The 13405-nt window shown below is 58.5% G+C and overlaps 1 protein-coding gene and 1 non-coding gene across 2 annotated transcripts in view; one reads left to right on the forward strand and one right to left on the reverse strand.

Annotated features, from left to right (window-relative positions):
- ACOT7 (acyl-CoA thioesterase 7) overlaps nucleotides 1-13405 on the forward strand; it is a 90339-nt gene that overhangs the window by 21550 nt on the left and 55384 nt on the right. Inside the window, exons 2-4 of the mRNA XM_023535621.1 lie at nucleotides 4734-4924; nucleotides 5021-5265; nucleotides 11463-11619. Of these exons, the coding sequence (XP_023391389.1) occupies nucleotides 4734-4924; nucleotides 5021-5265; nucleotides 11463-11619 (593 nt within the window). The remainder of the gene's footprint in view (nucleotides 1-4733; nucleotides 4925-5020; nucleotides 5266-11462; nucleotides 11620-13405) is intronic.
- On the reverse strand, nucleotides 3113-3231 carry LOC111744868. Its single transcript, XR_002782365.1, has one exon. It is a non-coding gene; the product is annotated as a 5S ribosomal RNA (ribosomal RNA).

The following is a 13405-nucleotide window of genomic DNA, read 5'->3' on the forward strand; positions in this document are numbered from 1 at the left end:
GGGAGAGCAGGAAACAGGGCAGAGGACACTCAGGGCGTGCACCTGCAGAGAGAAGGCTGCCAGGCCACCGGCCAGCTGAGAGGACGGGGTGGGGGGTGTAGGAATGCCCCCAAGATGGCCTTCCTTTCCCCGAAGTTTCTGCGGTCCAGGAGTGGGAGGATGCGCAGGGTGGCTGGGTGCGGGAGGGTGGCTGGGCAGAGACGGCTGGTGGCAGCTCCCGGGACTGGTCCCGCCTGCCGCCTGAGCTGCCCCTGTAGTGTCGGAACCCTCAGTCAGGGGCCACCGTCCCAGTGTCAGGGGCCTTCACGTTAAACTCTGGGTCTCTGGGCTGTCTTGAAAATCCCGAAGCTTTGGCATCCTGGACTCATTCCTGCGCGGCCAGTCTGCCAGCCCCCCGGCCAGCGTGCGTGCCCCGGCCTCTCGGGCCCACCACCCGCCGCCTCCCTGGCCAGGAGACCGGGGCAGTGCTGCTGGGGGTCGTGCTCGCTCCATTGGGCTTTGTTTTCTTTTATAATAATAGCAAAGTGGAAAGCGAGGCCCTTTTCATACCCGTGTCTTTATTTAGAATGGAAAAAGGAAAGCTTGCATTAGGGCTACGCGTTCCCCTGGCTGTCCTCCAGGATGACCAGGCCACGGCGGGGAGCTCTGGGGAAGGCGAGTCGAGGAAGAAGGGCCTGGGAGAGTTACCGGGCAGTTTGGGGGGTCCTGGGGGACAGCCCTGCCCGGCAGCTCTGGAACCATTTGGAAGGAAGGAAGGAAGGAAGGAAGGAGAGAAGCAGAGGCAGACGGGGGCAGATGGCCAGCGCATCACTGGGCAGTGGGATGAAGGCGGGGAAGGGAGCAGCCAAGGCTGCGGGGAGGGCGTCTGGTTGGGGGCCGAGGGGAAGGGGTGAGCCTGCTTCTGTGGTACTGCACAGTGCCTGGTCAGGATCAGGTCGTAGGTAGAGGTTTGTGCCTGCACCATGTGCCTGAGTGGTCGGCAGGCCTGGGGAGTTGGGACAGGGCTTGGTGCAGGACCCAGGGTGACCAAGTCGGCTGGGGGCCAGCTGGCATCCGTGGGTCTTCATGTGCAGAGCAGGCAGTCTGGAGTGCCTGGTGTTTGCTCCCACTGGGAGTGCACCAAGTGCCCCAGTCCCGGGGTAGTGGGAGGCTGTTGGCGCGGGGTCTCTGGGGACCCCTAGTGTTGCAGGGTGACTCAAGACTGTCTCCGGCCTCAGGCGCTGGCCCCTGTTCTGTCTCCAAGGGGCTCGCTTCCCTTTCCTTCCTCATTGCCACTTCTCTGAGTGTCAGCACCTCCTCCTCCACGCTGGGGCCTCCGTGGGCACCTGTCTTCCCAGCCGCGCTGTGTGCAGCCCCCCTGCACAGACAGACAAAGCGAAGCCCGCACGGGGCGTCAGGCTCCCCCAGAGAGGCAGGCCCTGGTGCTCGTGGGCAAGGACGGACCTGTGTCCTCACCTCTCTGGAGCCCAGGGGCTCTGTCGCCTGCAGCTCCACAGCCTCCACATGGCACCTGTGTCCGCAGGAGGACCGGCCCGGGAGCACAGATGGACTGTGCCCTCCCTTACTAAGTTGAAAACAAAACAAATGCAAAGGAAAAGAGGTTGATGTAGCAGTTTTGTTATTTAAATTGGCTACTTTTCATTCAGACTTAAAAAAAAAACAACAAAAAACAACAAACCCCAGCATAGTGGTATAAGGTTAAATTTTTAAAACTCAAAAATATTTTTAAAATTTTTAACTATTTTTTTTTTCGGTTTCATTGCGAGTAATTGACGTGTGACGCGCATCAGCTTCAGGGGTAGGACGCGGGGTCCACGTGCGTGTGCTGCGAACGATCACGGCCAGGGAGCACTGTCGCCTCACATAGGCATGTTATGGCACAAACGATTCTGAGACCCACGGAGCCAATTGAGATGAATTATGAGCCTTTGTTAGCCGGCCGGCGACTGACTCTCTACCACGCAGGGCTAGAGGAGATCAGCCCCGAGCTTTCAGAGCAGGCAGCTGATAAAGCTCAAGACCATATCCTGGTGGTCTCCTGAACAAGCCAGCAGATTACAGAAGTGGAAGTTGGCTTTTAGCATATCTTCGCCCGGAACAACACCCTTAATGAACAAGTAAATGGATTACAGAAGCAGACATTGGCCGTCTACATATTTTATACAATACACTTCCTAAACCACACACAAGCAAGTAGGACAACTTCTGCTATCTAAAGATATTTCTTCCCTGTAGCTAGCTGACTTAGCTAGTTTGCTCACATGAAAATTTTCCACCCTTAACAAGGCACAGTTTTTGTTTTTGTTTTTTTTTTTGAAATTAATTATTTTTTATTATGGTGACATTGGTTAACGAAATCCAGTAGGTTTCAAGTGTACAGTTCAACGGTAAGGCGTGTATATATTGCGTTTTGTGTTCGACTTTTGCGATGAGAACTTTTAAGGTCTCCTCTTAGCAGCTTTCAAATATATGATACAATATTGTTAACTGCAGTCGCCAGGCAGCGCCTTTCATCCCAGGGACACACGCCTTTTCTAACTGGAAGCCCGAAAACCCCCTCGACCCAGCCCGCCCCTCCCCCACCGCTGGCAGCTACCAGTCTGTTCTCTGCATCTTTGATTTCCGTTTTTGTTTTAGATTCCATACCTATGCGCGATCGTACAGTATTTGTATTTCACTCAGGATCACGCCCTCAGGTGCGTCCACTCTTGTTGCGGGTGGCAGGGTTTCCCTCCTGGACACGGCTAACAGTCCGTGCTCTGGACGCAGCCCCTCTTTACCGAGTCCTCGTTGCTGGACGCGCAGGCTGTTGCACATCTTGACTACCACAGACAATGCCACGGGGAACGTTGAGTACGGACATCTCTTCTAGAGGGCGACTCCATCTCCTTCAGATAAGTACCCAGAAGTGGGACCGTGGATCACCACGGCAGCTCCGTCTACAGTGTTTGAGGAAGCTCCACTTTCCAGAGCGGCTGGGTGCGCCCGTTTCCTTCCCGCCAGCGGTGCACAAGGGCTCCCTTTTCTCTGTGTCCTCGTCGTTTGTTCTATAGATGATACATTGTGGCAGGTGTGAGGCGATATCTCATTGAGTCCTTTTTTTTATTTTTTACACCTACAGCACCCGGTCTTCCTAGGTGGTCTCCCATCCAAGTACTAACCAGGCCCGACCCTGCTTAGCTTCCGAGATCAGATGAGATCAGGCGCGTTCAGGGTGGCGTGGCCGTGGACTCATTGGGTTTTGATTTGCATTTCCCTGACGATTAGTGATGGGGAGCCATGTACTTGTTGGTCATTTATATGTCTTCTTTGGAAAAAGGTCTATTAGTTTCTCTGCCCGTCTTTAAATTGGATTGATTTTTTTTTTTTTTTGGTTTCGTTTTGCTTTGAGTTTTATGACTTCTTTATATATTTTGGATATTAACCCCTTACCAATATCTGATTTGTAAATATTTTCTCCCGTTCCATAGGTTGTCTTTTTCATTTTGCTGATGGTTCCTTTTGCTTTGCAGAAGCTTTTTAGCTTGATATAGTCCCACTTGTTTATTTTTGCTTCTTAGTGTCAAATCCAAAAACAACAAAAAAATCATCGCCAAGACCGATGGCAAGGAGCTTACTGCCTATGTTTTCTGCTAGGAGCTTTTTGGTGCTAGGTCTTAGGTTCAAGTCTTTAATCCATTTTGAGTTGATTTGAAATATTCTTAAATGAACATTCAAGAAGCCAACTGAAGCTTCTTTCTTGTGCTCGGGTGGTTCCCATGGCTGCTGCTGCCCCTGAGCCAGTGATGCAGGGTGAGAAGCCAGGTGGCCCAAACAGGCTGTGATTTTTCCTAGCCAGATCTTCCAGAATGAAGGGGCAACCTTGGGCATGAGTGACAGATACAGACAGCTTTCAGTCACCCTGGGATGCAGGTGTTCATGTTCTGAGAAAATAGCATCTCCTGGCTCATGCTTGGAGTCGGCTAGCTAACGACTTAGAAAGCAGTACAGATCACACTACAGGTGGCACTTGCCTTGCTGGCTGTGTGCCAGGCTTACCCGTTGGGTTGGTTATCTGCATTGTCTCGTGCGATCCAGTTCCTCCTTTGCAGTCGTGTAGGAAGTTCTGTTAGGCTTCTTTTACACGGGAAGTGGAGGCGTGACAGTTTTGGCAGCTTGCCCGGGTCACCCAGCTAGTAAGAGGGAAGCCAGGACCAACCTCAGTCTAACTGCCTCCGAGCTGCCAAATCGAGCCATTGGGCACTGCCAGGCGGAGGGTGGCGGAGCTCCATGGCCCAAGGTGGAGGGCGCCATCTCGGGGACACGGGGGCAGGCTGGGTGGCCCGCAGCTGGGTGCTGGGCATGCTGGAACCGTGGCCTGTCATTGCCTGTCACCTCTCTCTGGGCCTGAGGCTTCTGTGGACAGATTTCATCAGCCAGATGATTGTCTGGGAAAGTTCCAGGCCCCGTGGGGGCGGAGCACAGTGGGCAGCACCACAGTGGGGGCACCATGCTGGCTTGTTGGGGTTCCAGGGGCTTTCCCTCCACTGGCTGCCCACGCGAGGGCATGGTTTTTCCTCTTTGGGGAAATGCGGTGGCGTTTTAGTTCTTGACCCTGGGGAGCTCCTGGCCCTCAGTCCCAGGGACTTGGCTTCCTCTGGTGCCGGCAAGGAGCTCGCCAGGGGCATGTGGTCAGTGAGCTGGCAGGTGTGTGCTGACAGGTCTCCGGGCTGTGATGCATTTCTGATCCTCAGGACTGAAGGTGGTGCTCTCAGAGATTTGTCCATTTTCCAAGTGGCCACAACCTGTGTCCTCGTGCTCATTCAGCTCTGCCGGCTGTTTGGGGACCTGGGAACCAGGAGGGACAGGCATGTCAGGAGCCCCCATAACCATGCCAACACCTTGCTTCCTTTGCCAGAAATCCCCACCACCCCAGGCTCCAGGGGTAGGTCCCCCTCTCTGCCCTCCTCTCTCCCGAGGAAACAGCCCCCAGCCCCTTGTCTGGCCTGTCAGTGAGCACCCCACCCTGACTAAACACATGGAAGTTCTTTCTTCTCTGAGAGCCGTTGGATCCTCTGGAGGACCTCGTCCTCTCCCGGGGTTGTCACTGTTCCGAGCGCCGTCCTGTCCAGAGGCCTCATCCTGCCGCTTCTCTCCCCTCTGCCTAGGATCATGCGGCCAGACGATGCCAACGTGGCCGGCAATGTCCACGGAGGGACAATCCTGAAGATGATCGAGGAGGCGGGGGCCATCATCAGCACTCGGCACTGCAATAGCCAGAGTTCGGTAAGTGTCTGGGGCCACTCACCAGCCTGGAAGCGTCCAGCCCGTAGCCTGGTGTCCCGCTGTGCTCAGGGCTGCCCCACTGTTGGGTCAGGAAGGAGTTTGGGAGGAGGAGCCATCCCCTGGGCTCTAGGGCCTTCCGGAAGCTCCACCCACCCAGCCCTGTTTGTGACCCCTGGGAATGGCGTTTGGTGTAGTGCTCAGCCAGGAAGGGTGGGGACTAAGCTGATAGCCTGCCAACAGCTGCCTCTTAACACTTCCCCTCCTGTCTGGAAGAGGCTTGGTTTCTGGAATCTTCCTGAAGTCCAGCCCTTACAGAGCCATGCCTGCATGGGCAGCAGACTGCCCTGGGCCCAGTCCCTCCCCTGCCCTACCCCTGGGTGGCAGTGGGCAGGTGCTGGTGCTGTGGCCCGTGGAGCCTCGCAGACCCACATAGGCGTCCAGATGCCGAGGACAAGGGCAGGGCTTTCTGGGTTTAGGACGTGGAGGCAGCTGTGGGGCGTGGCTCGTCATCTCCTGCCATGCCCACGGCCCCGAGGGTCCTGACATTTTCTCTGCGGGCCAGCCAGCATGAGAGAAACCACCCTCGGGTGCTAGGGGAGGGGTCTGCCTTGTGCCACAGTTGCTAACTTGGGCCTAGCAGGACGTCTGTGGCCTCCGTGTGCCTGAGGCTTCTGCTAGCACCTGTTGTGCTGAGAGAGAGCGGTGTGTGTGTGTGTGTGTGTGTGCGTGCGCACACACACATGGGTGGACGTGGGCGTGGGGACCTCGGCTCAGAGAGGAATGGAAGTGGCCTGGGCCAGACGGGGATGTGGAAGAGGGCCGCCCTCCCGCCCTCTGGGAGTTTGGTTTGATCCCAAGCCCAGCTGCGTCCAGTGCACCCTCTGGTGGCCATGGAGAGGATGTGCTTGAGCCTGAGGGGTGGGGTGGGGGCCAAGTGCCTTGGTAGACTCTCTGAGGGACAGTGAGGGTCCCAGGCGGGCCTGGAAGGAGAGGCTGGACCTCTGGGGAAAAGCCCCAGGATGGGGGAGTGTGAGAGGGGGCGTTGGGAGCCGGCGGGAGACCATGCTGTAAGTCGCTGCAAGTTCTCACGCCACCCTAAGAGACAGAGGGTGGTTTTACTATCCCCACTGCACAGATGGGGAAACCGAAGCACAGAGAGGTTGAACACTGGCCTGAAGCCACACGGGGAGGCAGGTGGTTGGTCTGGGTTGTGAATCCAGGCCTCCAACCCGTGCTGCGAGCCCCGGCTCCACCTCACTTCTCTGGGGGTACGAGGGGAACATGTTGGCTTGGCGATGCCTCTGGGCTGGTGGTGCAGGATAGTAATATGCACGTTCCAGGTCCAGGAGGGGCTTGTGGGCCTGAGGCAGCTCCTCCGAGGCAGGTGACTGGCTGCTGGCCTGGGGGCTGATGATTACCTTCAAGGGGCTTTGCTGGGGCTCTGGGCAGGGCAGGGGACACCCCCATGCACCCTCCCCTGGTGGTCTCACCCTGTCTGTGGTTTAGCACCATGATGTGGCCCCAAGTTCCAACTCCACCTGGACGCTAATTCGCCCCTTGACCTTGATGGGCCCAGAAAGACACTCCAGGCCTGCCCCCAGGCTGCCACCGCTGTGCTCTCCCTCTGCTTAGTTAAATGACCTCTGTGGCCTCCAGTTACTCAGGCTCAAACCCAGAGCCTTTGTTGACCCTGTTCTTCCTCTCAACGCTGTGGACACTGGTGTCCAGTCCTGTTGGCTCCTTCTGCTGCGTATTTCCAGATCTGAGCGCTGCTGCCCAGGTGCGCTGCTGCCCAGGTACACCGCCACCCAGTTCGAGCCACTGCCACATCTTGGCTGAATTACCAACAGCCTCGCAAGCGGTCTCCCTGCTTTGTCCAAGCCCGCCCCGTCTGTTCTCTAGCTTCAGCCGGAGAGACCCTTCAGCTATGAATGTCACTGAGACTGGCTGCCGTCTCACACAGGGTAGAAGCCTGAATACACGCAGCTCCCTGGCCCTGTCCCACCCCCTGCGCCCCTGCCCGGCTCCCAGTCCTCATCTGCTCCTTGACACTCCCTTGGGCCGCACCGGCTCTCCTGCCCCAGGGCCTTCGCACTGGCTCGTCCCTCTGCTGGAGCTGCCCTTCACCAGACACCCGCACGGCCGCCCCCGCCTCCTTCCAGCCTGTGCGTGAACACGCCCTCTGCTCACACCTTTCCGGTGCCCAGCTCCCCACTGCCACCAGCTGTGTCTCCCCACAGCGCTGTCGCCCCTGCTGTGCACTTTGCTCATCTGTCTTTGGGCCCCGTGAGGGCAGGGACTTCTGCCCATTGACTCCCCGCCGGGTGCTCAGCATCGGACTGTGAGCCACCTGCGGTCGCCGGAAGTTTGTGTCTGCAGTAGCCACCCGTGGGGTGCTTTTGATGGGCCAGGCACACGCCGAGTGCCCGGCCTTCCTTTCTGGGGGTGTCTCCCCAACAGTCTTCTTATCCCCACTCTGTAGGGCAGGAAATGGAGGCTTAGGAGTTAGGTAGCTTTCAAAGGCTGTGCAGGGCTGTGTCCTCTAAGTGGCGTGAGCCGAAGGTGGCCTGGGTGGGCACGGCGCCGGCGCACACACAGGATACAATCAGCCCGAGCTGTTTCTGGACTCGTCCAGTTCGGTCACTTGCCTGCTCCCCACCCCTTGTCCTCTCTGTACGTGACGTCTGGCAGCCGCCATTCAGTGTCTGTATTTTACAAGGAGACAGACATGGAGTGGAGGAGTCGCTGCCTCAGGTAGCGAGCTCGTCAGCGGAAGAGCTAGGATTCGAGCCCAGGACCCAGCACTGTCCTTTCTGGCTCTGCTTCTGAGGCTCTGGTCCTGGTTCGAAGCCCTGTGGCCACTCAGGAGCCCAGACCGTGCGGTTTGCCAGGGCATCTTCACCTAACGGGCAGCGCGGTGACGGCCACCTTTGGGAGCATGGCGGAGGGCGCTTCTTAGGGTAGATGGTGATCCAGACGCTGGCGGCTGTCCCCCAGGGTGGGGCTGCCCCTCTCGCCTTGAGCCCCGGATGCAGAGTTACAGGGCACGTGACGCACAGGAGCCAGAGTCGCTGGCAGCTCAGAGAGCCTCACAGCAAGTGCAAATGCAGGCTCGCCCCGCCTCCTCGCACCCCGTAGATGAAGCGTTTTTACAAATTGAAGGCAAGGCCCGCCGCCAGCAGTTAGAGTATGACTCGCTCGGTTGGAACTGAACCCCCAGTGTCTGACGTGTACCTGCACCCGTCAGTCCATACTTTGAATTTTTGGATCGTACTGGTCTCTGGAACGCATGGGGCAGGCCTGGTGCCCTGCTAGGTCCTGGGAGACAGCAGCTCACAGTCAAGTTAGAGCCACCCTGGGTCCCGGGCCTGTGTCCTCACCTCAGCCGGACGTCAAGTCACCAGCAACCCAGCCAGCTCTCAGAACAGCAAACACTCTGTCACAGGGTCACGTAATCACAAAGCGAGAGCGTGGCGAGACTGTCTGCCCAGTAAACAGTGTTCTCTCCTGTAGTATTTTAAGCTGGGAGAGGACCAAGCTTAATGTTTATAAATGGCCTTCTCCCCTGGAAGAGCAGGCACCAGGCTGTCCCCAGGTGTCTCTGTGCTTGGCCTGAAGGCTCTGGACAGGTCCGTGTTATGAGCGTCCCTTGGGACAGCACTGAGAGGTTTCTATGTCCTCTGCCTCACGTCATTCCACCCGCGTTCAGGTTACAGAGGGAACACAAATGCCCTTTGCCAGAAATTCATGCAGCTCTGAAGTGTGCAGACTAAAAAGTGAGCCAGCCTGTTCCTGTGTCTCGTGGACGCCTCCCAGAGGGGCCTGGCCTGGCCCTGCTGACCTCCTGCCTGTGCCGTTCGCTGCTCGTCCTAGCACACAGCCCGGCCTCCAGTTCCCTCTGCAGGGTCTGCCCTGCCCTCCCTCTGCATGGGGTGCCCACACCCCCACACCTGTCACTTGACGCTTTGTCATTCAGGTCTCAGCTCCAATGCACCTTCCCTAGAGAGTCCACCCAGCCCCCTCATCTGAAGCTGTCCCCTACCACCACACGCCCTCTTTAGAGACCCACCACCGTGTGGCATTGCCCGGCGTAGGTCCTGATCGTCCGTTCCCCCGCCAGAGCCCAGGCTGGGCTCAGCACCTGGCTGCGTGAGTGCTGCGGGCAAAGGCTGCCTTCACAGCCGTGCACGGCTCAGGTCCTTCCAAGCCTCGGATGTGCAGGGGAGCGAGACATGGGCCGCGTCCCCTGTAAAAGCATTAACGTGCATGTCTGTGTTGTCTGCGTGCAGGCACACACACCACCACTCCCATGAAGACGGCAGTTCCGTGCGGCGTGGGTCCTGTAACAGCGCTCGGCCATTTCCCACCCCTCCACCGCGCTGCGTTTCCAGCGTTCTGCCAGTGGGTGGTGCTGTAGCCACACGAGTTTACTTAAAGCTGAGACACAGTCCCTGTGTTGTTTTCACATCGGGGTGTGTGTGTGTTGGGGCGAGGGGGACAAGCACACAGCACACGCCCTCACTGCCTGCCTTCTGAGACCTGACTTAGGGACGTCGACAGGAGAAGGAGCAGGAGCTGTCCCAGAGCCTTGATCTGCATGCCCAAGAATCACCTGGGGGGTGCAAACAGGGGTCCCTTGCTGTTCCTCCACAGAGGCAGGTCATACAAGCTTGGGGTGGGCCAGGGGATTTGCACGTTTGCCAGGTACCAGGTGAGTTTTTGGGCGGGTAGGGGAGCTGCGTGTTGGTGTCATGGTGGCAGTAGGTGGCTGATGGCATGGCTCGGACGACAGTGGCTGGCAAGCCAGCCTCTCCAGCCCTTGCAAAAGGGCTGCCGTGAGGATTAACTGGGAAAGTGAATGCCGGGGCCGGCAAGGGGCTGACGGGCTCTCAAACTTGAACCCCGTCTCCTGGTCCTCGCTCCCCGCCTAGTCTTCGGGGCACGTCTCAGACGCGCACGTCCAACGCCCCGAAGAGATGATTGCTTTCGGGTAAGGTCAAAAAAGCATTACGTGCTCTGTTTGGCGGTGGAGAGCCAGTCTCCGCTCGAGCACCAGGTGTCTTTCTCGTTAGCGCAGGCGCACAGTGGACGCTGGTGCCGCAGGCGCCTCAGCCGCGTCGGGCGCTGCTGTCCTGTCGCGTACTCTGGGGACACGTCACAGTGTCTGTCCCTTCCACCCAGGAAACAGTTCCCAGTACTGAGGACGGTGTAAGTGGGAGGTTGCCCATTGCAGAGTTATTCAGAATAAACAATGGGGGTTGACCTAAATCTCTACCGACAGAAGAATATTCGATTCTATTTGGCCATTAACGCTGTTCGGAAATGGCGTGCTGGGAGGAGGCCGTCGTGGGAAATGCCGTGAAAGGCGTGAGGAAGTCCTTCACATTGTGGCCGGGGATGCGCGCCCCAGAGGGCTGTCGGGACCCCCCCGGCCGAACCCCAGTGTCGGAACCCCAGGGCCGGACACTCCCTGGTTCTGTCCCTCCACTACCGAGGGCGTCCTGGGTGGCGGGGACAAGTGGCCAAAGGCAGACCTGAGACCCTTTCGTTCCTGTTGAATTTTGAGTCGTAAGGATGGATTGCTGTGTTGAAGGATAAATAAAATTTAAATGACAGAACAGCGATCGCTCAGGGCTCGTCATAACATGGCAGGTTAGTTTTCCTCCTGTCGGGTGAACAAAGCAGACCGTGGAAGAGTAAATTTAGCTTTCGTACAACTATGTAAGACTAAAACGGCGAAACAGAGATCAAGGCAGAGGAACAAATGAACAAGTAAAACCCCCATTCTTAGGGGGGAAAGTCTGGGAAGGAAGATCCCGAAATAGAAACAGTGCTGATCTTTGGATGGGAGGGGCGTTTTTCCTCCTTCCTCTACTTTTCTGTGTTTCCTGTGTTTTCCGTAACGTGTATGTGTGTCTCCTTTCACTTTTCGTTATCCAAGTACTGCGTGTCTTTTGTAGAAACATTAGATCGAAGGAAAAAGCTGCTTCTGATCCCTCTGCTCAGAACCACTTGAGGTTCGCCCAGCAGGGCTCCAGGGCGCGTTTGGACACCTCCTGTGGCTTTGCACTTAGGACTGTGTGGTGTCAACGCGTCCCATCTCTTTCACAGTGGAGAAAAACCACGACAGTTCTGGGGGTGCATCTCCGGGGCGGGGGCCCCGCAGGCCAGGCTGACCTACACCCCTGTCTCTGCAGGAGCGCTGTGTGGCCGCCCTGGCCCGGGTGGAGCGCACCGACTTCCTGTCGCCCGTGTGCATCGGCGAGGTGGCGCACGTCAGCGCCGAGATCACCTACACGTCCAAGCACTCCGTGGAGGTCCAGGTCAACGTGATGTCCGAGAACATTGTCACAGGTACCCGCGCCAGTCGCCGGCTGACGCGCGATGGGCAGGTCCGAACACTGCCTGCCGTGGCCTCCCGTCCTTCCCACCTCCGCCCTCACGCTGCGGGCGGGAACGGGGCGCAGGCCGGCTGAGCAGCCAGCCGAGGCCGTGTGCCCAGAGCAGGGCTTCGGCCTGGCCTTCGGGCTCTGGCCCTGAGTGTGCAGTTGCTGCCTGCCCTGCCTGCCGCCAGCTCGTGCCAGGCAGAGGGCGGGAGCAGCTGGGGGTCACAGGCGCCCTCTGGCCCCTCTGTTGCCTCTCCCCACCTGCCTCGCCCTACCTGCACCGTGGGGCTGCCCCCCCCCCCCCCCCCCCCCCCCCCCCCCCCCCCCCCCCGCCCAAAAACCAGGCTCAGGCTGAAGCTCACTGTGCGAACCTTTGACTCCAGTTTGATCTGAATGTTCTCTTCCTTGGCGTGGTAACCATGGAAACCCCTTTTTCATCCTCCCACTGGGCACTGCAGGGGAGTATGGCTCCAGTTTCCTGGTGCTGGCTTTTTATAACCTGGTTGCTGCCGAGGAAGGCAGGCTCCTTTGTCCCTTGCTGCCCACCTCCCGTCCCAGACCACCCCCCCATGCGTGGGAGAGTCCACACTGCTTGTGGCAAGAGCGGATGGGTCTCACACCTTCCTCCGTGCACAGTGCTCCGTAAAGAGATCCAGGCTTCTGCCGCAGGGGCCAGGAGTACAGTTACCCGCCCGGAACGTTCCGGTGACCTCAGCAGGTCTGGCTGCAGCACAGTGAACACATTAGCTGAGCAGAGGCCTGGCGGGGGCAGCGGTCAGCGCTCCTATGTCTGTGGCCCGGGCCCCGCATGGCACGCAGCCTCGCCATCAGAGACTCCTTTTGCTGCAGGTCTTGGGCTGTGGCTTGGAAAGTGGTGCTCAGGCGCTGTCCTCCCACATCAGGGTCTTGGGGTTCCTGTCATTCCTCCCTCCACCTGCAGTTTGTCCCACCCATGGGTGGCCCACCCTCGCCCCCCCGGGCTGTGCTGGGGGTTGACCTTCCCTCTGACAGAAGGGGAGGTGCTGCACTTTGCCCCTTGGGACCCCCGTGCCTGCGTGTCGAAGGCAGCTGTAGCAGTGATGTCTTGTCGTGGTTTCTAGCATCTGGGAGTTGGCGACTTCACAAGCGAGGGTGGGGCCGGCTTTGCAGATTCCTGTCATCGAGGCCTCCCTTCTGGCACGTGAGAGGCCGCAGCCCCGTAGGGACCCCACCGCCTGCCCCTGGTCCCGAGCCCGTCAGGCGCTTGGGACGGGAGAAAGGGCTTGCACCTCCCTGGGTGCGGGGTTGGGGCAGGTTTGGAGGTGCCCGCCTCTGGGAGCGAATGGGGGCGGTCAGCGGCCCCTGCGGGCCACGCTGAGCCTTAACTTAAGGGAGCGCAAGAGTCCCCAGTGCGTCATCAGCTGGGAGGGTGCGCAGAAGGCACAGGCCGGCCGGGCAGTTTGTCAGGATGGGCCCACTCCTGGCACTGGGTGCCCGAGAAAGCCTCTCAGGCCTCGTGGGAGCCTCTGCCCAGCTCCCGTTGTCCCCAAGCTTGGTGCCCACTGCCACGTCACCTCCTCAGACATGTGCTGTGCATCTCTGCAACAGCATCATAGGGACGCTGGGGTCCCGGCTCAACCCCCAGCATGGCGGTTCTCAGGGGGACATATTTGGTGGTCACAGTTGGGGCAGTGCTACTGGCCTCCAGTGGGTAGGGCCCAGGGATGCTGCTGCACACCTCATGTCGCACAGGACGTCCCCAGAGCTCTCTAGTG

The sequence above is a fragment of the Pteropus vampyrus genome, unplaced genomic scaffold (assembly GCF_000151845.1).
Source record: "Pteropus vampyrus isolate Shadow unplaced genomic scaffold, Pvam_2.0 Scaffold142, whole genome shotgun sequence".
Taxonomy (NCBI): Eukaryota; Metazoa; Chordata; class Mammalia; order Chiroptera; family Pteropodidae; genus Pteropus; species Pteropus vampyrus.